The 24178-nt window shown below is 44.1% G+C and overlaps 1 protein-coding gene across 1 annotated transcript in view; it reads right to left on the reverse strand.

Moving 5' to 3' along the window:
• Positions 1-5: 5 nt before the first annotated feature.
• The window catches only part of kif5ab (kinesin family member 5A, b), a 37258-nt gene continuing 13085 nt past the window's right edge, over positions 6-24178 (reverse strand). Inside the window, exons 8-24 of the mRNA XM_062397476.1 lie at positions 24098-24166; positions 22412-22618; positions 18635-18781; positions 17577-17765; positions 17163-17280; positions 15398-15462; positions 13850-13959; positions 13113-13214; positions 12576-12636; positions 12394-12465; positions 11703-11801; positions 9560-9776; positions 7968-8229; positions 6951-7015; positions 4365-4392; positions 3518-3600; positions 6-1471 (exon numbers count right to left, since the gene is read on the reverse strand). Of these exons, the coding sequence (XP_062253460.1) occupies positions 3531-3600; positions 4365-4392; positions 6951-7015; positions 7968-8229; positions 9560-9776; positions 11703-11801; positions 12394-12465; positions 12576-12636; positions 13113-13214; positions 13850-13959; positions 15398-15462; positions 17163-17280; positions 17577-17765; positions 18635-18781; positions 22412-22618; positions 24098-24166 (1881 nt within the window). The 3' untranslated portion in view covers positions 6-1471; positions 3518-3530. The remainder of the gene's footprint in view (positions 1472-3517; positions 3601-4364; positions 4393-6950; positions 7016-7967; positions 8230-9559; positions 9777-11702; positions 11802-12393; positions 12466-12575; positions 12637-13112; positions 13215-13849; positions 13960-15397; positions 15463-17162; positions 17281-17576; positions 17766-18634; positions 18782-22411; positions 22619-24097; positions 24167-24178) is intronic.

A 24178-nucleotide genomic window follows, 5' to 3' on the forward strand; every position in this document is an offset into this window, starting at 1 on the left:
ATGGCTGAATATCTCACAAATGATCCCAAGCAGGCTTCTTTCTTTTTTTCACTGTGCATTGAACACGTTCGGCCTCCGGAAAAGATGAGTGTGTTTTTACCCGTGATTCAGATCAAGTTTCGTGTCATTCTAGTGAAAGCAAGTGACGGGTACCAGACGTGCCGTGGTGACAGATCTTCGCCACTCACTATTTCAATTAAATTTGATTTGTATAGCCTATTTCACATCACAATTTGTCTCATTGGGCTTTAACTGGGTGTCACATCCTCTGCCCTTAACCCTCAACAAGAGAAAGGAAAAACTACAGGGTAAAAAGAACGTAGAAGCCTCAGAGAGAGCCACGTGTGAGGGTTCCCTCTCGCGGGACGGACAGAAGTGCAATAGATGTTTATTTTTTGCGACCCTCAAATCTAATTCTTTAATAGTGCGGTGGTTCCTCCCGTGCAAGGTGCCAGTGTCACAAGCTCAAGCATCAAGATTCAAAAAGGGCTTCTGGGTGTTATTTGGATAAATACTCCTGTTATTTTAATTGGTGAAAACATGACAATATAGAATATTGACATCTTAAGGGTTATAAAATAAAATAAATTGTTCTCTTTAATCTCCAGGTTGAATTTTCTGCTGATAGTCTGTTTGTATTGTAGTTTAGTTGGCAACAGCGGCCAACATGTGACATAAATACCACTGAACCAATTTCCACCAAACTTGGTTCTGGAAAAAACACACAACTTTTGATGTGGTTGCGGATTAAGTTGTGGAGCCAGGATTTTTTCTTTTCTTTTCTTTAACCGCTCTTTTCTTATGTCTTCTCAATGATAACGATTGTTTGGCCGTGGCGAAGGTATGTGAGGCTCCAATAATTTTTTTTAAACACACCAACGTTAAAGGGTGTATACCTCATCGAAAACATTTCACAATCATGTTGCTTCACGAGCTTTCTTCTTCTTTTGTGTATTTTCCCAGAAAAGCTGAAGACCAACATCGACATGCACAGTTAAAAGTATCATTACAAGTGGTTCACTCTTCTGATCCATCCAGACTTCATTTCAGTTTCATGTATCATTTACTGGTTGACGTCCACTGAGACTGCATCGTTGAGACAAACGGCACTGCCTAGTGGTCACCCTCAGCGCTGCACCTTGTCTTCCCCCACCTTTCCATTCATAGTCCCTCTGGTTTTCCGAGTCGAGGGGGAATGGCTGCAGCCGTTGTATGGGTGTAAGCTGCCAGGTCGGGATTTTTAGATGCAGTGTTTGCCAGACTGATACTCACATACACCCCCCGCATCATAGCACAGAAAGGAGGACGGGTGGCAGAGGAACAAGCAAGAGGGAGGAAAAGGGAGGGGGGGGGGGCACAGGAGATAGAGGGCTGTTCAAAGTGGGTGAGGATGGGAGAGGAAAGGGAGTCTGGGAGGACTGGGATTGGCTGCATGCAGATTTAAAGAGGGTGCCCCGGAAAACACATCCACCTGGAGAGAGAGAGAGAGAGAGAGAGAGAGAGAGAGAGAGAGAGAGAGAGAGAGAGAGAGAAACAGAGTAAGAAGCACAGTCAGATACTTTTGAGGGAAACAGGAGGAGAGAGAGTAAAGAGGAGGCAGCAGCCGGTGAGTCATGCTAACATCGCCAGAAGGAACGCGTCTCAGGTTGTTGGATTCCTGGTGTCTACGCTGAGAGGCAGTCATGTTCGGGAGCTGCATGGAGCACTCGGGGGACAAATTTACACTTGACAGGATGGAAAACCCGGCAGCACTTTGCAAAACTTACATTTGCTCCACAGAAAAACTATACAACGTCTTAAAGACCCGGAAATAAGTTAGATTAAACTTTTACGTTTCATCGTAAAAAAACGTATAATGTGGTTTTCAGCCTGCAGACCAGGTTCAGGGTTTTATTATCAGCATACTGCAAATAACTTGAGTAGAACATTAATGCACGAAAACAGACAATCCAAAAAAATAACCCCATGAGAGTAGCGGGCGAGAGTGAAATCCAAAACAATCCCTCCCGTTTCTTACAGAGCTTTTCAGAAGCAATATTCAATATTATATAATGTTTAACTCCTGGATAGGATTTACACACTAATCCCCTTGCCCCTGCCCCCACTGACCTGATGTGACACGGACGCTGTGTTTTGAAAGTATTTCTATGAAAAGTGTATTTTTTGTGTCGGAGGCCCCAGCAGAAAATTAAATGTAAAAATGTTCTTTCACCCCGGCTGCTGGCAGAAACTCCCCGAGCCCCAGCGAGCCGAGCCCAGATAGAGTCATAATAATGTTTCTCGAGACAGGGTCAGCTCCTGGCTTTAACCTGGGGCCGCGCTCCCCTGATCGGTTGTACAGGCCTGAAAATAATCCAATAATCAAAATAATAAGGTCACTGCTCTTCAATTCTTCTGGCTACCGCCGAAACCTTGGTAGCATTTAAAAGATAACTCCTTACAGCCAAGGAGTCAGAATATGAAGAATAAAGAACACGGACATCATCCAGAGGGGCTGCATGTCAGAGCACAAAAGTCTGAGACGGAGGCTCAGGACAATCTCCACAGCCATACATGTAGAAGACCCTCGACCGAGACGTCAACTTGGAAAGACAACAAGATACCATAGATGTTAGTAATATGGGCAGACGCCAGTTTGTGTTCTGTTGTTGACAAAAACACATGATCTCTGCAGCAGGATTAATGCGTAGCACCCAGCCTCCTTCATGCTGCGCCAACCCCCCCGCCTGAACGCGCTGTTGTTGTGAACGTGTCTGAGCAGAGAATCTCCTGCTGTGTTCTTCATATGTGAAAGGCAAACTCCATGAAACACCACATTGTACAGACAGTGTCCAGAGTTCATGTCTGAAAACAGCTTTAAGATACATGGAAGGACAAAGTAGGTCTGTGGAAAATATGTGGAGCCGTAGCCACATGTCTGAACAACCGTCATGTGATGTGTAGATCTTAAAATGCACAGACATAATCATGAGACTTGGAGCTTTTCAAGGAATGTATAATTTGTCAAGGTTGAGTGAATAACAGGTCCAGGACAGACTGAAGAAACGCTAAGAGGGTTTAAGTGTTTTATTTAATACCTGTTTCAAATTTCAAGCTTCATTTTGCAACATCAATCTGATCTCCTGCTAACTTGACACTAGTATCCACAGGGTCTCACAAATATATCTGCAGTTTTCAGTCCTCAATCGTGTGAGGGTTGATGTTATCATGCAAGCTGCTTTAAACCCATTTGTGTGTGTGACAAGCACCTTAACAAGCAGAAGATGTAATAGCTGTTTCTACTTCAGGTTTTCCATGAATTTATCTGTTTAGATATATTTATAAAAAGCAGATTTTTCCGGTGGTGTAACTAAACTGTCGTGTGTGGCTTCAGTGGAGTGAGGCGCTGTTTGATAATTTGTTGACTGTGATGTTGCTTAATCGTCTCATTCCCGAACCAGTGATTCATGCAACTGAGTTATGAAGCAGATAAATCACAGTCTGATCTGGGTGTTCCTGTGATGTTCTGCCTTCTTACCTGCTCAGGACTATTAGCTGGCAGAGGCCTCCTGTTGCAGGCTGTAGAGTTTGGCTGGGTCCTGATTGTCGCAGACGTCAGTTCTGGACACAGAATTCACATTCAGACTCAAGCTACCCCTACACGCCAGAGTCACAGGGGGCCGCAGCGTCATCATCAGCAGCAGGATCAGGAACAGCAGCAGCAGCAGCAGGAACAGCAGCAGCAGGAACAGCAGCAGCAGCAGCAGCGGGAACAGCAGCAGTGGCAGTGACAGCAACAAGGGGGCAGTGATGGAGCAGAGAGACAGAGCAGTGAGGGAGGCGAGTCAGTGATGTTACAGCAGCTGGTCGTCAAACTCAAGAGGGATCAGTGCACGTGGGGCGCATGTGGCAGTGACCTGTTCTTTCCCCGTAACTGACAATCATCACAGGTACACTTCCAGAGGTATTGAGTTAAGCACCTCTGGCATTGGCAATAATCTACTGCTGATCAACTATGAATTAAAGGTTATATAGATATAACCACTGTATGTTGTGCTAACATTAGCATCTTGAACCAAAACTAATGCTTCAAGAGTCTCATATGTTGACATGCAGGCAGCATCTACCAACAGAGACTGTGATTTCCTATCTCCAACACATCTTAACATGGAAAACAAGTGTTGGCTTCTTATATAAATGTAAAAGATTTCGTATAGAACCTAAGGAAAACAATTCAGGACCTTCAGTTGGAGCCAAACAATCGGGTCCATTACAGAAGGTTTGGAAACAAACAGCTGTAAAGAATCCTACTCTCTGGAGGTGTCGGCCTGACACCGATATGACAACGTGAAATAGCAGCGGGTGTCGATGCAGTGCAGTCTTACCTGTTGTCATTGATATCGGTGGTGTTTCCTGTGGAGAGAGAGAGGTGCGTGAGGAGGCAGGCAGGTGCACAGTGTGTGTGGGGGGTGGGGGGGGGGTGTAAATGAGGGGGGGTTGGGGAGTGGGTTTATCACAGACTCATACCTGTGGGGTTCATTAAAAATCAGCCAAAGACAATTAAGTCAAACGACTTTGGAACAAGCAGCTGCTCAGTGTGTCCTCGGACGTAAATGACTGGATGTGGTGTTTGTCACCGCTTTCAACCACAGAGCATGTCAGCATTTTATTGATCCGCCCTCATTAGTGAGAGCAAGGACATGAGGGAAATGTGTTTCTTCACTTCTCCCACATGGATGAGGTCAGTGAGATGTCATGGATTTGTCTATGTCGTGGGTGGTATAAATTGAAGAGTGACATGGGAAAATTTACAAGAGGAGATAAATACAGCTCATTTCACGCTCGGTGAACTTCTGATCTCTGCTGTGAGGTCATAATCTGTGTGCGACTTGCAGGGAGAATGTAAACACGGGTCATTTTACACTGAAGTGACACACGCTGTAAGATCTCAGATGATCCTAGTCTCACCTCTACCACGACTGCACCTTACCACATAAAAAGCAAAGAACCGCAAGTGGTAACAAACAGAAGGGAAGCTTCCTTTGCAAAGCACGGAACTCTTCACAATTACAGCAGAACAGCACTTAAATGGAAAGTTGGGTCCCTGGGACGTCTCTATTTGTGGAGACATCGCTGTGGCACATTCTGTAAAAACCTAATAAACTGAATTATTTTGTGTCATGTGCTGAATCAACATCCTTCCTACTTCTGAACTTCCCCGAATCCTCAAAGACTTTCCATCTGACAGGGATTCATGCTGCAAAATATTCACTCAGCCTTTTATGTGACACCCAGACACATCAGTGGAGTTTGATTATGACTCAATCGCCAGCAAATGAAAAGCCAACTCTGCATGGATTTATTCATTATTATTCATGGAGGGAACTCCACTTAATTCAGGTTGGGTTTCATGAGTTTGCCGCTATCAAGGGAGCTCATGCTTGACCTCCTGCTTTAAGGCTTCAGAGTTTAATCTCGCCGGTAGAGAAATGACCGAAGAGGAAGGAATATGGATACAGAGGTAACTGCCTTTGATTTTTTCACTTTCCCTTAAGCTCCTATTGAAATTCATGCAACTAAGTAGTTTGACTCCATTGGACATTAAAGAAAACTGTATAAGCAGTCAACAAAGGTAACGTGTCTAATTTGGGAAAAAGCACCACCAAAAAATAGTGGATTTAACGCTCTAAAAACTCAACTTTCTGCAGGCAGCCCCCTGATTGGCTGCAGGGAATTGTTGTATCCACATTCCTTTTCTATTTGCAGCAGCGAGCCAAAGCCGCCGCCTCATCACGTTGTCTGCTTGTGATGAAACTGTTACTTTTTGTTACATGGAAACGTGCTGACATCGTGTGGTTTCACCAGAGAGTTGTGTGACAGGAGCAAAGATAATGGGCATGCCTAAAGAAAACTAAATATAACACCTAATTCAAATAACTTCTGAAGTGTTTAGAAAATATTTAGTTCTTGTTTTATATATTTAAAAATCTTTTGGACCGGTGTGTTGCGAGTTTAATCGAAGAAATTTGATTTAAAACAAAATGTTTGTATTTACTTCAGATCTTAGCTTAAACATTATGCATTTGAAAATATACATATCACAGTATGCAACACTGGAGGAATATTTCTGTTGCAGAGTTCTAGTTCTAGCCTTAGTGGTAACATCTCTTCAGATAACTGCCGGTGTAGAGTTTGTTTTAGGAAAATGACAAACGGGCGTGTCGTCTCTCCCCTGTCGGCTTGATGAGCATCGTGGGAAACAAACCTGCCGCCCTGAATCATATTTAATACCAGGCTGGTGATGTTGCTGCCGATTGAAATATTGGCTCGGACCCTGCGTTGGACTTTTACTGATATTCCCGGAGAATCAAAGAGGTGCGGTGTTGTTACACAACTCTACAACTGTCATAGTTTGGGCAGAGGCAGAGGCAGAGGCGGGCACTCAGCCTGTCTGCCTGGCTACTTGTCTGTCTGGCTGAGTAATGACACTGCAGGCCTAATCTATCTCCAGAGTCTGGAGCTGATGAGACACACACACACACACACACACACACACACACACACACATACACATACACACACACACACACACACACACACACACACACACACAGAGAAGCCTTGAACAGCAGCTGTAATCCATAGAGATCTGAGCGTTTGTAGAATTTGAATGCATGGCCATCTCTAATCTATGGACACTTTATCCAATTCACCGGTGGCTCAGAAAAACACTTAAAAGTCTTTTGCACAGAGATGAGTGGAGGTGTTAAGAGAAGAAAAACAACAGCAGAGAGAACTGTTGTGATGGCGGCAGGATAATCACGGGGAAACCAGTTTAACAACCAGTTACCTTTAAACAACATTCACACAGAACGGCTGGTTTGATGGAATAATGGAAATCACAGAGAAACGAGTGGATTCACCCGCTGATTGTAATCACAACATCTCTCACTGTTCCAACAGACACTCACCGTTTTCTGAGTCGAGCATCTCTGCGGTGTTGTTGGCAGCTTGGCTCGTGGCTTCAGCTGGAAGTCTGCAAACAGCACAAACCAGTGCTCATGTCAGTGTCGCTGCAAGAGCTCTGGTTCAAAACCTCAATGGTTTTATATTAAACTAAATAAGTTTGTGATTTAAAAAAGTGAAAACAAAATAGGGGGTAAAGTCAGAATAGATTATAGAACAAGTTGAATGATTAAGGTCTTCGAAGGAAGGACATTATATTGCAGGACACAGTTTATTTGTAGGCATGTAGACGTTGATGGAATAAACTTAAGTTCTTTCTTGATCCTAGAAAGAATAGTTTGACAAATGAGTCTCTACTTTTTAGCGCCTGTAGCTTTAGCTTTCCCCTGCACTGTTTCATTAGATGAATTTCACTTAAGTTCAGGAGCAGGGTCACGCCTCAGCCTCTCCTCTGATCTCCTGTCAATACAGTCTCCTGCATTATAATTTCCTGCACGTCCCATTCTAAGTCCTGGACGTAGGGCTCCTAATCAGCACAGTTGGACTGATGCCTGAAGCGCCCCCCCCCCCCCACACACACACTGACACTCCCTCCGCCCGATCGCCGGTGCATCCTCCCAGACCAATCTGACACACACAACCTCATCTCAATCCTTCCCCTCTATGTCCATTAATCCTCCTCAACATCCAATAAATCAATTACCATTCAAAGCTTTGCATAATGTTGTGGCTTGGAGATGATATTTGTCTCGTCGACAGCGGTTGAAAGCCTTGGAAAAAAGTAATTAACTTAAATCTTGTGATTATTTTGACAAACCAGTATCCTCGAGCTCAACATTTTTTTTGCCAGTAGACCTTTTAAAAAGCTTGAGCAAAAATGTTATGCCCAAATTTCAATTAGTTAATATTTTTTCCAGTCAAGAAAGTGGGGGTGTGACTGAAAGCAAGAAGACCAGCCAGTAAGTGAACCTTAAATCCAGCTGTGCCCCAGAACTCTGCCACGTGAAGCCGTGTTGACTCACGCGTTGTTCTGAGCGTCACTGTCCTGTGTGTCCTGCTTCCGGGGCTCGGGCTGCTTGCCGGGGCTGTTCCTGTTGGGCTCGGCCTCGGGTAGCCGGGCCTCGCTCTTTGGCGTTGCAGGAGCCGCAGACGCCGCTGCCTGGTGGTTGTTGCTGTTGTGGAACACGGCGTTGCAGAAGGCGGCGGGATGTTCGCTGTAGCCCCGGATGAAGAAGGGGTTGCTGGGGGAGCAGAGTGGGTAGTGGCCCGGACGCACCGGCTTGGCTGTGAACATCAACAGAGGATTGATCGATCCATTGATCCAGAGAAGACAAATACATCATGTTTGTTTGTCTAATGCTTGTCCACTGGGGGCATTAAACAACACAACACGTTTCTGATGTACTGAGAACATGTTAACAAACAGCAGAACGTCACAGGAGCTTTGATCCTGAAACAAATGAGTCTATAAATACTCTCTAGATCAATAGCCCATTTTCTCTGAACAACCGGCGTGTCTCATTTATTTCACAGAATTCATATATTCGTGTGAGAGTAATTATCTTCGGCTGAACCAGTGAAAAAATTGATTACACTGCTTCTCTAATCAACTGCTTATCCCTCAAAAGAAACGTGCATATTGTGTTAATCCTCACGTGCGAAATATTCCAACCAACTGTCATAAATGTTTAATTCTCAGAATCTTGGGCGCCCTGGTGAATTCGTTTAGTTTCCGGTCCTGAATATGAAACACGATTGGTGCGTAGAGCTCCATCAGGCAGCAGCTCACTCATGCAGTGGCTGAAATGATGGCGATCTGCCGAGGGGAAGGAATTAAATTTCCGAGCACCGAGTGGAGGGAGGAAAATCCAACAATGGATGCTGCCTGTGAGCAGTCACAACAGAGACATGAGGCGGATGACTGCTCCCCCCCCCCCAGACACACACAGTGCAATGCAGGGCCCAGCTATCAGATGTCAAGTAGAGGGAATGTTACTGCCAGATACACACGGCAGTTCACATGCGGGACCAAACACGTGACGGAGAGGATTTGAGAGGATTACCGTTTTTCATTTCTTGAATTTCATTTGAAAAAGCGTCTCCTACACTCACTGATATGTCTCGTCACATGTTCAGAGGACTCCAGTTCCTCCGGCAGGCACCTGAGACGGGCTGGTTCAAGACATGTGATCAAATTTGGACGATGAGTCAGAGCTTTGTGAGGCCGCCGAGCTGCTCGGGATAAACTGATGTGATGATTGCACTTGTGCGAGTGAGATAAACAGAAGGGGGTTGTAGAAGTGATTCCTGTGTGTGTGTGTGTGTGTGTGTGTGTGTTTCTGTGAGTGATCCAATTGTGGACTGAGTTGTGAGGATTACAAGAAAACAATCGATGTCCTCAACAGCCGTGTGGGAATAACTCACTAACTAATAATATCCACAGATCAGATTTGAATGGATTGATGCAATGGATCACTGGCCACCTAGAGATTAGAAGATACTTATCATGATCTGATTACATCAATTCTACTGAAACGACACATATAGCGGCTCGCTGTGGCTGCTCAGTCGTTTTAAAAAAGGGCGAAATCTGCCGATGAGGTGTTTGCGTTACCGATCTGTGCAGCATGGGGCCGGCGGAAGGGATTGCGGGCCCTCATGACATCTTTGATCCGCTCCACCTCCTGCTGGTAGCGGCAGCGGTCCTGCATGGCGCCCTCCTTCGCCTCCTTCAGCGCACCCTCCAGCGCCTTGACTCGCTCGGCTGTAGACCGAAGACGTTTCTCCAGTTTGGGAAGCTCACAGCGAAGGTCTGAGTTGTCACGCACCAGCTGCAACACACACACACAACAACAACGTGTTAAGTATTAATGGGATTTCCGCGAGCTCTCTGAGGTGAGGCACATCATGTGGCTCAGGAATAAGAGCCAACTCCCAAACGGCTTTTATAATACACTCATATTTAGCAATATCACGACCTGTGATTGCTGTGTGCACACTCAGATTATTTGGAGGTGACAAGAGTTTATTTTCTGTTACTATCAGCCATTAAGCCAGGTTGAGTGAAACAGGATATCCACGCATATCACTGGAAAACTCTTTTCTTGTCAGGGAGCCTGTTCGAGGCATGAAGCAGCCAGTTAGTCGGGTCCCGCTGCCAGTGTCTGTTGGCAGCAGATATCGGAACCACATTTCCCATAAGCCTTGTGGAGCCTTCACCAAAGTAACCGCGGACAGAGAGCCTTCAAAATTATACTCTCTCTCTATCATTTAAGTTCGGCAGCTGTCGGCGGCAGTTTTTGGCGGACATTTTTGAGAAACGCCCGCCAGATCTGCCCATTACCTTAACATTTGTTTTTTTTCCTCCAGATGTTCACATTCAGGGGCAGGCTGATGGAGCCAAATATTCAGGAATGTCAATGATTGAAAAGTTATTGTTGAGATCTGTCTGGGATGACCAGCAAATCGCTCCCATTTTCATACTTAAAATTGAAGGTGACTTTGTTCCAGTGAATGCACACATCTCTTTCTGAATACCAGTATTAAAGTAATAGTCCGATCATTTCCGAGGACAAAAAGTATACTTTAGTGAAAATACTTCATGTTTCCTATAAGAGGGAAAGGCAAACGTGACAAATCCATGGCTGAGCACCACGGAGCCTGCTGCTGCGTGATCATGCAAACTCATCTGTCCCCTGCAGAGAGGCTGAGGTTTCAGCAAAGTGACAAAGTTATTTAACAGGGAAAGCAGACGGAGGACTCAGGGATTCAATAGTTCCACCTGAGGCTTGGCAGCACCACTTTATTGATTGGTAGTGAGGCACTTCAAGAGAGAATGGAGGAAAAATTCAGATGGGAAGTAAGTGATATTACAAAAGAGGTCAAGACATGTGTGTGCGGGTGGACGGATGGACAGATGGTGTATGTTTGCAGGGGCACTGTCCACTGCCTGTCTTTTTGGAGCCTTATCACTTTCCTCTGGTAGTTTGCTGATTTATGGCCATGTCTCTCGCCTGCTATTCCCACAGTATCAGCAGGTGGTAGATGGGATGGGGTTCTCCCAGCAGCCACTTATAGGATTGGTTCTCTGCCTGACAAACTGCTGCAGTGGAGCCCGAGAGAAAGAGAGAGGGAGAGTGTTTGTGTGTGTGTGTGTCTGTGTGTGTGTGTGTGTGTGTTTTTGTGTGCTAGAACCTTTAGCACATCAACACTTGCTGTAGTCCATTTAGTAATATTCAAGAAGGATGTGAGGTGCGTGTACGGTTATGTCTCATCCGAGCTCAAGGTTTGTGTGTTTCAGCTGGAGGGAAAAGACTGCGGATGCTCGTGTGCACCTGTATAACGATGAACTCATTTGTGTTTATCAAATCTGAGTAACAGTTTTTATGCCGTGTGGTTTCCTTCCCCGGGAGGCAGCGTCTTCACCTTGGTTTAACACCTTCTGATGCTCTGTTTTCAAGGAGACTTTCATGCTAAGTTGCTGCATAAAATGAATGATGGTGCTAATGTTCCCTTGGCCCATTGGAGAAGCACAGAAAGTGTCCAGTGCCCTGTATTTCATTCAGACTCGCTCCTTTTGTCCTCTTCTCATATTCTTCTCAGACAAGACATCTCCGCCTCGCTGCACAGTGAGAATTAAGCTTCCAGGCTGTGGGAAATCAGATAATAGTTCCACATCCAGAGATGGAGGACAGAGTGTTCATTTTTTTGTCTCAGTCTCTACAATTTATAATCTGAGATCAGCGGCTTGTTGTTACCTGTTTGTGAACTTTTGTAAGCTGGTCCAGGTTGTTTTCAAGGAAGGAAATCTTCTGTTTCTGGGTGATGTATCCCCCATCAGGCCCTATCCCTGCACTCTGTCGACAGACACAACAGAGACATGAAAAGCTAGACATGCCGCATTGCAGTTGTGAATTTCCACCAACCAGTACAGTTTCAGCATACATAAAAAAAATTGTCAGACTCAGCCCTGATAAAAGTTGACCTTTGACCTCTGAAATCGGATCAATTCATCTCTAAAAGCAATGATAACTGGTCAGAAGTCTTTAAAATAACATATTCACTGGGTTAAAAGAGTTCAGTGAGGTCACCGTATCTTGACCTCTGAGTTCTTATCAGGCCATCTTTTAGCCCAAGTGAATATTTGTGCTAGATGTAATGAAATTCCCTCCAGGTGTTCATGATATGTCACCTTTGACCTTTTAACCCAAAAAATCTAATCAGTTCCTCTTTGAATCCAAGTAAACGTTTCTACCAAATTTGTAAAGGTTCCCTCTGGCATGCTTGAGATATCATTTTCACAAGAAAGGATGCATGGACAGACAGACAACCCGAAAAACTAGGGAACAGAGCAATGAAAACACACATCATCTCAAAATGATCATCTGCACACAGTCACACGTTCTCAGGCTCCAGTGGTTCTATGTGGAGGAATAAAGGTTGGCTTACTTTTCTAACCCGACTCGTGAGGTCTTGAACAAAAAGCTTGCGGAGGTTGTGCAGGCTGTGCAGCTCGCGGGCCTACAGTGCCAAGGAAAGGAAATGGTGCAGTTAAAGCAGTTAAAGAGCATTTAGTGGATCAGTGGCCTCCGAGGGAGCCAAGTCAAACGTGACGGCAAATAATGACTTACAACCGTCTCCTCCAGCCCTTTGAGGTCCTGCTTCGACTGCTCATGTCGCTCGTGGAGAAATCTATTGATAGACAGAGAGGTGGAAAATTCTTTATCCCAATAAATACAACTTTCATCGGGTTAATTAACGAAAAGAGAACAAAGGCAGCATGTGCCCGGCTGCCATCTGATGCAATATGCTGCAAAGGTCAGGCCAGAATGAGGCCTGTTGGCTGCCAGCTGCTACCATGTTCCAAAACCTCATGATGGGATGCAGAGGTAGAGACAGAAAGAGAGAGATGCACAGACAGGGTGAAGAGGTCGGCCTCCAGCTAATTTTAGCCACACTCTACGTATGAATGCATCCCTCCACACCGAGAGACGGGTGCTGTAAATAAAATATCAGAGCTGCCGGGCGAGAGGAAAGTAAATAGACAAAGGGGAGACGAGTGACAGAGGAGACATGTAAGTGGTGAATCGAAAGGGGCAGCTCAGCCCCCGGGCCTCCATATGGTGAAGTGTTTGAAAGCCGGCCAGGACGGTAAAGGAGAGACTCACGTCAGTTCCTCCAGCTGCCGGCTCTTGTGATGTTCTCGGCCCCTGAGACGTTCAAAGTCATCGTGCAGTTGCTCCAGCTCCAGCTGCAGCCGCTGGTTACAGCTAAAAAAAAGAGGAAGAAAAGGAACTCACTCACAGACTCATTGTATGTGAAATGCATGTGATAAAACTAAAGATGGGTGGAGATGCATCAGGGCTTTTAAGAATATGGGCGACTTGGATTTAGTTTTAATTAATGGATTGATTGAATGTCGATTGATTTATTATTTTGATACTTTTCCTTTATTTAAGCTTATACTATAATTGATCCATCTATCCATCCATCCATCCACTTTCAAGCTGCCTTTCCAAATCTGGCTGTGCCAGCAGTACCGGCAGCACTGCCCCAAATGTCTATTCATTCAAAGATTCTCTGCAGCTGCTCTTTCGCTGTTACCAAAAACTCCTGGGCCAGTGGGGAAATGTGCTTCAGCCCCTACAGAGGCTCTGCCCTGCAGCCTTCACACTGCTTCTGAGGGTAGAATTGAATTTCAGATTTGAGCCAAGTACAATCTCTCTGCCTCTGGACACATACATGACCTGCACAGTATAGTACCACAGCCTAGTCCTGAATATCAACATGCTTTCTCCATGACATTTAATTTTATATTTAGGTGCATTTATCTGTGGTTTAAAATAATCTTGTGTGTTTGTTCTTGTGCACCAGAGAAGGTGAGGAGTAATAATGAAGCACTGACTCTGTTAACTCGTCGATGATCTTCTGCTTCTCGTTGCTCTCGTCTCGCAGGTGGCCAAGTTGTTTGCTGTGCGTTTCCCGGTGCGACTCCATCTGCTGCTCCAGAGCCCTCTGAGGGACGGGCGACAAGAGGGGGCGAGAGACACACACGGTTTATATAAGGAGAGAGAGAGTGAACACCCACAGGTGGGAATAAAAGTACACAAAAATGACAAGAGAGATGGAAATTACACACACCAGTGCACATGTAGAGATGCAAAGCCACTAGGGCATTAAACACACACACATAAACAGATTGTGTCATTAAGAATGAAGCGAGACATGGCTAATGAAACCGGAGCTGTCGAACACACATAAATACACCACAAACACACACACAGACATGAAAAACACACTGTGGAAAATGTGCACAAATAGAAGCAGATGTACAGGAGCAGCTGGAAACTGCTTGTGTTGCTTATTTTATGACTATCGAAGCAAATCCCAGGGACCCCAGACCTCCAGGGTTATTCTGTTATTTGGAATTTGGACTTTTGAAATACAAATGAAGATCTAATTCCCTAAATATCTTTGATCTCAGCGTTCTCGTGTGGTGCATTTTTCTTAATTCAATTTAATCTACAAACTAAGTGACATAAAGTCAGCCCATGGCCAAGCCAAACATTTACTGTTTCCAGGATCTCAAGTGAGAGTAATTACTGCTTCTCTCCATTTTTATGATTTTTAAATTGAATAACTGTGGAGTTCAGACTTTTCAATTGTAGGTTAGGCTTTAGTAAAAAATGAAAAAGTATAACCTTTCTTTCATGTTGTCTTAGCTTAGCATTAAGACAGCTACCCTGGTTCTGCCATAAGGCACCAAAACCTGCCTTGTAGTGCTTCTGTAGCTCATCGTTACCACCTTATATCTTCCTTGATCCATCGTGGCATTAAAGAACTGGAAAAACGTGCCATTTTTCCAGATGTCTGCTCTCATAGCTCAGTGGAGTCTTTCTCCTGTTTGGCATTTGGCATCATGCCTGTCTGACACTTTCTCTTGACGAGCCGGCTGACGTCCTAGTGCCTCCCTCGACACATGAAGGGCATAAATAATTTAATCGTGAGGCTATTTCAGACTTTCCAGCTTTTATTGGTCCAAATGACTCAATTTCAGATGGTAAAATAAATCTTTACATGAAAGTCAATCATGCTCCAGTTCCCCCCCTCTCTTAGAATGATTAAGTAGAGGAAGAGCGCTTACTGGGCCACTGGCTGTATATTTTTCGTCCCAATAGGAAAACGGACTGGATTTCTTATCGTTCTATATGGGGAGAAAATAGATTTGTACTCTTTCCTCAAATGTCAGATTGTCCCTTTACAGCCCTGCAGTAAGCTACAGGCAGAAACACTTGCGCTGATGCACCCATGCAGCAGCGGCACAGACGCAGCCTACTGACACTTAAGTGCCATAACAGATGCACATCCACACATGCACGTCCGCAGTCAGCTGAGTGCCGAGGCGCCATAAAACGTGACCACACCAGTTTCCTCTCGCTGTAGTCATGGCTACCTTTATATCGCTGCAGTCCAGGACAGACGTCGGGTTCTTGCCACTGGTCATCTGTGACACGCTCTCTGAAACACACATGTAGGAGAGGGGAGACAATGAGAGGTCGATGGGAAGAGAGAGAAGAAGGAGAAAAGGGGGAGGAAGAAGATGGGAAGATAAAAGCGAGGAGCACACTGATGTAGATGGAAGAGGTGGCAGCGAGCTGACATTGACGGCACACGCTCGGTGCTCACGGCGAGGTCAGCGTGGCCCTCGTCATGCCTTGGGTGTGATATGATCTATTATCACAGGTGACAGCTACTGCATCACGATGATCTGATCTGTTGTTTGCTCACCGCTGTTCCTGTTTGTCTGCTGATGAAATTACGAGCGCGCCTAACGTGACCCGCAGCACACTGTATTTATCTACTTCTGTAATAACTGGAGGAGTGCCTGGCGCAGCTTTGGAGTGGGGATGGAATTGATTTAGCTGCCCTGAAATCCACGGGTTACTTATCACAGCTCGGTGGCTCTCCTCGGGAAGAATGACTTCCATCGCCTTTAGCTCGATTTGCCTTTGGCCTGAATTGTGTCAGTGCCCTGGGGGACAGTCTGCGGTCAGCTGAACCCTGCACTAATTTCAAATGAACCATTATTGCTGGTGCTGTTAAATGTTCTGGAGCCTGAACTGTTCATTAGCATTTACCCATTTTTTCCTCCCTCTTGACAGAATAGAAAGGCTTCTGGCACCGGCTGAAAACTCAAACCCATTAATGCCAATAACACTAAACTGGGAAGCTGTTCCTCCCAGTTCCCCTCAGCATCCTGGAGCTAAGACAGATTTGTTGTCTGTTTAGATTTCCTTTTGTTTAGACGTGATTTTGTTTGACTGTGTCAGAACATTAACATGAAATGTGACTTTGGCGTGGCAAGTCAGCAATTCAGCTAAATTTACAATGTAGATTAGTGTTTGCAGCGTCCTTCACTGTGCAGTGGGTAACAAAAGTCCTGCAGTGTTTAGCAGAGCATCATTTATGATTTAAAACCTGTCAGCAAAATGTCATATTATCAGTTGGAAGACTTTGCTGGTTTAAAGGTCTAATCTCTGTGAATTTATATTTAGCTGAGAGTTTTATTGTTCATCCGACTTGTTCCTGAAGCCTGGTATTTCGCCGGATTTTTCAGTCATAAAACTGCAGTTTTTCGCATTAATCTACTCAAATTTCTCTAAGTTTGGTATTTTCATAGATAAGATATAACTCAAACACTTTTGTTACAAATGCAGTACTTATTTCATACGCACTAAACTGGCCACGTGTGCAGTATACATATTTGAACTACATGATTGGCAAGATTTCACCCAAAAGCTTTTACATAAGTTGGTAGTTTATCTTTTTAGTCACAGTAATGCTCTGTGCATGGTCCAATGTTCCACCACTTGGGTACAGAGAGAAATATCTAACAAATTTTTAATGGAATCTCATGAAATATTAAATATATTCACGATGCCAAGTGTTTGAATGCTGATGATTCTGCCTCTCTCCAGAAATTCCACCAGCAGGTTGCAAATGTCATTTTTCCAATGAGATATCTCAAACTCTGCTCGATTGGTTTTGAAGTACTATTCATACAGAAATTCATGGTGTCCTGATGATAAAGGACTTTTCCTTTAGCACCACTAAGACGTTGATGTCTGTGTTCCTCTGAGGATTTGATGTTTGACATTGCGAGGGAGCTACGACCTGCTAGTACAACTCTTCCACAGTAACACGTGGGTCTACTTCACCTTGAGCTTGGACTTTGGCCAGCTCCTCGCTCAGAGAGTCGTAGCTGTCCTCCAGCTGCCTCTTCTTCAGCTCCACGTTCTGCATGTACTCCGTAAGAGAGCGGATCTTTGCCCCATGCTGAAAGTCAAATAACATTGTTATAGATGCAGAAAGGATACTAATGAGCAAAGGTCCGCTACCCACCTCTACACCGAGGATAAGGTGCTTTTCCCTCGTCGATATATCGTTTACACCGAGGATTTATGATCCCTATTCATGAGGAAACTTCATTTTCAAGGGAGAGTCAAATTAACACCACGAAGGCCTCAGGCAATCACATTAACGTATAGAATGCAAAACCCACAGTGCTTAAAAAATCTGAGTAAGAAGCTTCTGATGCCAACATGTTCAGCTTCTCCGGTTCTTATTTTCACCTGTGAAATGAGGAGGTGACACGAGGACAGCTCTCGTCCTGTCTCCTCCATCTTGCGGTGACAATCCATCTGGAGGTTCTCCAGGTGGCGGCAGCGCTTCACCATGGACTTCACCTCGGACTTTATCTTGCTGATGTAGAGGCGAGCCACGGTGAACTCCTCTTCGATCACGCCCGTGAGCTCCATGGGCTGGGGATAAAGGGGGGGGGGGTGGGGGGGGTTGAAAGTGGAGGAGACATCTCTGGTTATGATTTAAAGACAGCAGGGGGGCTGAAGAAGCGGGGGGCATTTCACGAGCACTCTCTCAGGCACTTTGCATTAGCTTGACATCATCATTTAGCAGGTGCTTTGAAATGAACTTGCACATCAGAATCTATCCATCCTTATAGATGATCGTGATATGCTTATAAACCAACTTCATGTGTCATAGTTAAGACTTCATAAACGCTTTAGTGATGCTTTGGAACAGGCACATTAAATATAAGGAATATAAACGATGTAGAGTGTGAAATTTAAAACTTTCTGCTTGGTGTTTAGTCCCTCTCTTGGTCACTCACTGGGAATATATGGCTATTTATACCAGGAAATATAATCAATTATGTACATGAGCTATTATAGCTGTGGGCTACGTGGCAATTCTTTACCGAATGAGTTTAACATTTTGGAGAATACATAGAACAAAACATTTTTAATTTGAGTACCATGAGGCAAGTGATACATATTTACCACTGCTTTCACGGTAAATATCAAGTTACACTGATTCTGGTTTGAGAACTGATTTTCAACTGTTAAAACTTTGGCCATGAGACTTTTCTGTGAAAACTGAATCCGTTTGGCCTAAATATTTAACATTTTTTTTCTTGCTTTGATACTAGGGAAAGACCGGGATTTAAAGGTTTAAGAAAAGAGGCTTAAAATGCAACAAAGTACTTTCTCATTTTTTAACAGAAACACAAGGCGTTTTATTTCAGTGGTCCCAGATTTGACTCCGTTGGTTCCTTGGCAAAATCTTTGATGAGCGATACTGTCTGGAAACCTGCGGCCTCTGCTCCACTCACCAGCTTGATGTCCTTGTTTCCGACGATGGTGCTGAACTCGCTCAGGTCCTTCATGAGCCCGTTGAGAATCTCAGCGATGCGTTTCCTCTGGTGGCTGCTCACTTCCTGGATGCGGGACAGCTCCGCCTCCGAGGCCACCAGGTGACCCTAATGGGATGAGAGGAGTGAGAAAGGGAATGAACAAATGAGGTTGTGTGTTGTGTGCGAGAAAACAGATTAGCGAGAGGGAGAAGACCCGGCGGAGACATGAAAACACAGGGGAATGATGAAGTGGGAGAATATTGTGTGGGGGAGGATGGAGACTGAGAGCCCTTTAACCTGAGAGCACACACAGCTGGGACACACTTTAACCTCCACACTCATCCAAGAAATTCAAGTAGCGCGATGTAATGGCTGCTAAATTACAAATCAATAAACTTCTGAGACAGAGGCTGATGGCTTCGATGCCGGATGAAAGGATCTGGGACAATGAAAGATGGAGCTTCCTTTTTCCTTCTCCATTTTGTACAGGCGGTAGCTTCTACACAACGCTGTTGCCTCGAGCACAATGAAGCAATTTGGATTTGATCGATGTCCTACAGGTTTAATGAAATGTAGCTGAAAGAAGGGCAGTGCAGGGATTTGTACTGTATTTGTAAGCAAATTCTTCGACTGCAAAATTGCCATTCCTTTTTCTACTGTTTCTAACATTTCCTTTTTACACCATTTTCGTGGATTTCTTTAAGAGGTGGTGCATGAACCTTGATGGAAAAAATCACACCCATGTAGGGGGCTGGTATCGTTGAGTGTTTGCAAGGTCCTGAGGACTCAAATAAGAACAGTGGATATAAATGAGGTTTCATGGGGGGGGGGGGGGGGGCCTTAGCTACAAGGGTTCTTTAATTATAAGGGCGCTGATGGGTCTTGGTGGAGGAAAGAGCTCTACTGAGTGCAATTCTAGTTAATAATGTATACAGTAGGTCCAATTATTTAAAGGTTTTATGAACATTATTAACATGTACTTACACTCTAGAGGGCTTGTCGACAGTGCCAGGTTATAATCGGAGTGGAGAAATACTAAATCCTCCATTTTATTTTTTTATTTAACTGTATATTTATTAAAGCCTTCAAAACCAACCATGTGTAAATATTTTTTTTTTAATTCAGACGTTAATTGATAAATGACCTCGGTGTCGTCATTGATAGATGGAACCCTGGTCTTGGATCAGTGGTTTCCTGTGATCACGAGTAGACAAGCAAAAATGTAATAATTTAAAATGGGAAAACTCAAGCTTAAGGGTTTTTACTCTTGTTGAAAACACACATTAAATACTTATTAAAGTAAATGGATGATCTCTTATCGGAGAAATAATGTCCTTCATTTTAGTGGCAGTTTTTAGATTACTGCCCATGAATCACCAAGTCGATTGGAAGCCCCATTAAACACCTGTTTTAAACGCAGTCACATTTACCCCTTAATCCACCTCTCCATCTTCTTCTCCTTCATTACCTTCAAGCCCTGTGACCATTTTCCAGGTCACTTGTCATGTCAAAACATTAACAGCGTAAAAGTTATCACATTATTTAACTGAAATCAATTATTTTACGAACAAGTAAAATAGGAGATGCAAGGTCGACGAAACATGTTCGGTTTAGTTGAAGGGAGATTTATGACGTGATTCCTCGCAGGTTGGTTCAAATGATGAATGGTGGTAATCCTCATGATAGAAATGGGCTTAAGTAGACTGATGGATGAAGGGACAGGCTCAAAGGAGCAGATGAATGACAGTGAACAGTGAACAGTGGCCCTCCTGCAAAAGAAGAGAGGACTTTCCACTGTCTCAATGTGACGCCGTTCATTGTGTGATCCAATCTCTGCATCTCACCGCCGAGACAAAGCGTGTGGAATTAGAGTCAGAGCGTAGGAAGCTGGGAAACGGCCCCAGAGAGACTGGGATTATCGTTTTTTTTTGCTCTCTAGTTTCTCGTTCCCTGTCACATCCTGTCAGACTGCCAGGTGGGATCCCTGAGAAGACGCAGTGTCAGGTGAGAGGTCAGAAACAACAAGCGACCTGCCAAGTGAAATATGATAGTCGTGATTGAGGAGAAGCAGAGGTTTCCGCTGCGTGTTGCTGAACTGATGGGGGCACTCAGTGTAGTTACACTGTCGACTCCTTTCATCAATATCTGGACAGGGAAAGACAGAGAGGGAGGAGAGGACACGGTGGCGGATGGTAAAACGGTGCGTGAAATATTGAAGAGGCTTTAAGAAGTTGAATAACGGTCGACCCAGTCCACTGGGCCGGGGACAATAACTTTATTAAGGATTGACCAGCTCTGCCAGAGGTGTCTCTTTTAGATCTATCTCTATTTGAATTTTCACCTCCGCCAAGGATTTGGTTAGCCAACATTTCACTAAAACTACATGAGGTGTGGATCAGGGAAGAAGCTATCGGACCCATTTACGGGACAGATATTTATGAGTGTAATTTGGTGCAGCTTCAGGAGACTGTTGGGTATTTCTCCTCCCTTTCAATAACTGTCTATTGAATTAAATGCACCAAACAAGTAGCTGGGAGATTAACTGTAATCCCCAAACCATTACGGGAACTGTAGTTCTAAAACTCGGAATGTGATTATCTACTAAATAGCCAAATTATCCATATATTTTAAATGTAGGGGGCTGGCAGGTTATCATGATATTTTGAAAACTCTCTGTAATATTAAATATTCATGTACACTGTATATGAGTGGTTGAGTAGACTGTGACTAAAGAACTGTTGAGTTGTCAAAACATGAGACATATATGACATATGTGATATCAAAACAATGCAAATAGCTCAGAGAAATCAACAAAAAAGATCTAAAAATCTCAAAAGTAAAATTAATTAATTTTATCGCAGCCAACAAATGCAGTTTAAGATTTGTGAAAGCCTTGAAAACGGACAAGAGCGTGTGCGACTGTAAATGAAACAGAACAAAGTCCCTGCAAGGCCTGCTTTCCTAAAAGCCAAATATTCATTAATAACAGAATTTCCCACGCTTTGATGATAAACTTTGCCGGATTTAATTAACTCTAATTCAATCTTTGACAGTGCCGACGACTTCCCTCAAGCAAACAAGCTATTCAGTCAAAAATCACAGCGAGGAATTCTGAGATGACTTTGAATACTGACCTCGATCAAGAGGAATGTGCTTCTGTGACTGCTGCTGCCAGCGTCTTCTAGTTTTTGCTTATAATGAAAAACACCAGGCCTCAAGTCAGATGAATCTGTTAATACACAGTTTGTCATGGGTGCCAGTTTGAATTCAGGTTAAAGCCACAGCAACACAAGTGCTGTAATTTGGTGTAAATCAGACAACTTGTGGCTTTTTGTCAAGTTTTTGATTAGTGGATCGACCACGAAACAAAAGACCTTCACTTTTCTTATATCCACTGAGGCAGCCAATGGACTACTTTCTTCAAAGCTTTTCGACTCCCAACTATTTCCCCCCAATATTTATGCATCTGTTCAAGGCTGCACGGGCAGAACAATTATAATTATTTCTTCTATCTCACAGCTCTCCACTTCCACACACTATCTCCCTAATTGGATTTTGAAGCCCTACATCTACAAACTCTTGAAAGATAGGGGCTTAAATTCACATTAGGCCAATTTTTTTATACCAGTAAGTTCCCTTTTATTTCTCATATGACAGCATTTGATTGAGCTTGGAGGATCGTTTCTGTTTGAATTTCTCTCTGCCAACATATTCACACATATAGCGTTGCGGTATAACATATTAACTATGACCCACCATTTTCTTTTCAAACTCTTCAGCCAGCAGCTTGTTCTGCATGCTCTTCTCTAAGACCTCCAGGCTCTTCTGGTCGTAGTTGACAGCCAGCTCCTCCAGGGCCTGCAGGACCTCCTTCACCTCCGCCTTGGCAGAATGGTTCTCCGTCTGCAGCCTGCCGAGCTCTGACTGCACCTTCTCACTGTCGCCCCTGGACGAGGCTAAGAGCTGTGGGGCATAGCAAATGGAAGTGTTAAGTATAAACGGTGAGTAAACGATATTGGGTTCTAAAATACGATGCAAATTTACATGAATATTTTATCCAAAAGCAGTGTCTTCATTATTCACAATTCACAGCTGCTGGGTTTCAAAGGAACATAACTGAGATTTGTGTCGCACACTGGGTCATAAGAGATAAGCAATAGAGTGATTTATCAGTTTAAAAGCATTTTTGAAATACTCATCGTGGAGTATTACTTGTAACCGTAGGAGCTTGCATTATTTTGCCACCACAGTGTTTGCTTCTACCCGCACTGCCGCAGCCCACTGTGGGTCATTCCACTGAAAGGATGCCATTAAGTGGAGAGGTTGCTCTGCCCAGGGTGCCAGCAGTTTTGCACTTCAGAAAACAGACACAGATTCTGTTTAGCCAAATGGATGTAGAATTGCGTTGCTGCACACAAACTAAGGTGGGAAAGTTACGATCACATCAGCTCAACGCCCCGCAGGACCATTTTGGAATATGAATGAACCCATTTCGCAAATGCAAAGTCTTTTTACTTGGTAATGGGCTTTGTGACAAAGCCTGTTTGGGTTATTTAAACAACCTGCTCAGCCACTTTTGTTAACACAGGTGTAAATACTGTTTGTAAATACTTCATAGTGGTAGTTTTCTAAATGCTTGTTTTCAAGTTACATAAACAGAAGGAAAAGCCTGTTTGCTATAGAAATGTAACATCCTGATAAGTTTCTGCAATTTTCCACTGCCTGTTTTTTGGGGTCATTAACATCTCCTGTCTTTGTACTTCCTGGCTCACGGAACCATTACCATCTCCATTGCCTACCACCTTATTAGCGTCGTGTCCCAGCCCTGACTGCCAAGAAACCCCTTCATTTCCTGCCAGATTGTCTTGTTACCCTCATGTGCAGTGGCTTTTAGTTCTGTTTCCCTGTGTGTGATCTAGGTTTTTGCAGCTTCCTTCGCGGGACTGACAACTCAAGTCTGATCATCGTGACTGTGAGTTTATCGCAAACCCTGGTGTCCTCAGTGCTCTCTGCATTTGAGTCTGATTACTCTCCAAGTGTCACAAGAAATGTACGTGGTAAAGGGGCAAAACACATTAGGTCTTTGCAATAACAAAGATCATACCCTGTCACAACATATTGTATGTGCTGCATACAAAGGTGTGCACCAGGGTTCCATACTAGGACTTCTTCTGTTCTCCATAAATGTCATTAATTTATCGAATGCTGGATTCAATTTTTAGGCTAATGATTAACACCCAAATACACGCATTGTTACAAAATGGCCCCCTAATGTTATTAAATTGCTTGCTGGCACCGGAAAATCATTCTTTTGTCTCACTTTTGACATAAAATCTCCAGCGACTGACTTGAAGGGTGAGTCTGCCACATTTGCAGACATGCAGCCTACTGTTGGGTCGTTTAACTAAACTGATGAAAGGATTTAAAACCAAGGTCTTTTACCTCCTCCTGGTCGAGCATCTGTTCCTTCAGCTTCTCCACCATCTGGCTCTGGTGGTTGATCTCATCGTCCTTTGGTGGTGA

Source organism: Platichthys flesus, chromosome 2 (genome assembly GCF_949316205.1).
Source record: "Platichthys flesus chromosome 2, fPlaFle2.1, whole genome shotgun sequence".
Lineage (NCBI taxonomy): Eukaryota > Metazoa > Chordata > Actinopteri > Pleuronectiformes > Pleuronectidae > Platichthys > Platichthys flesus.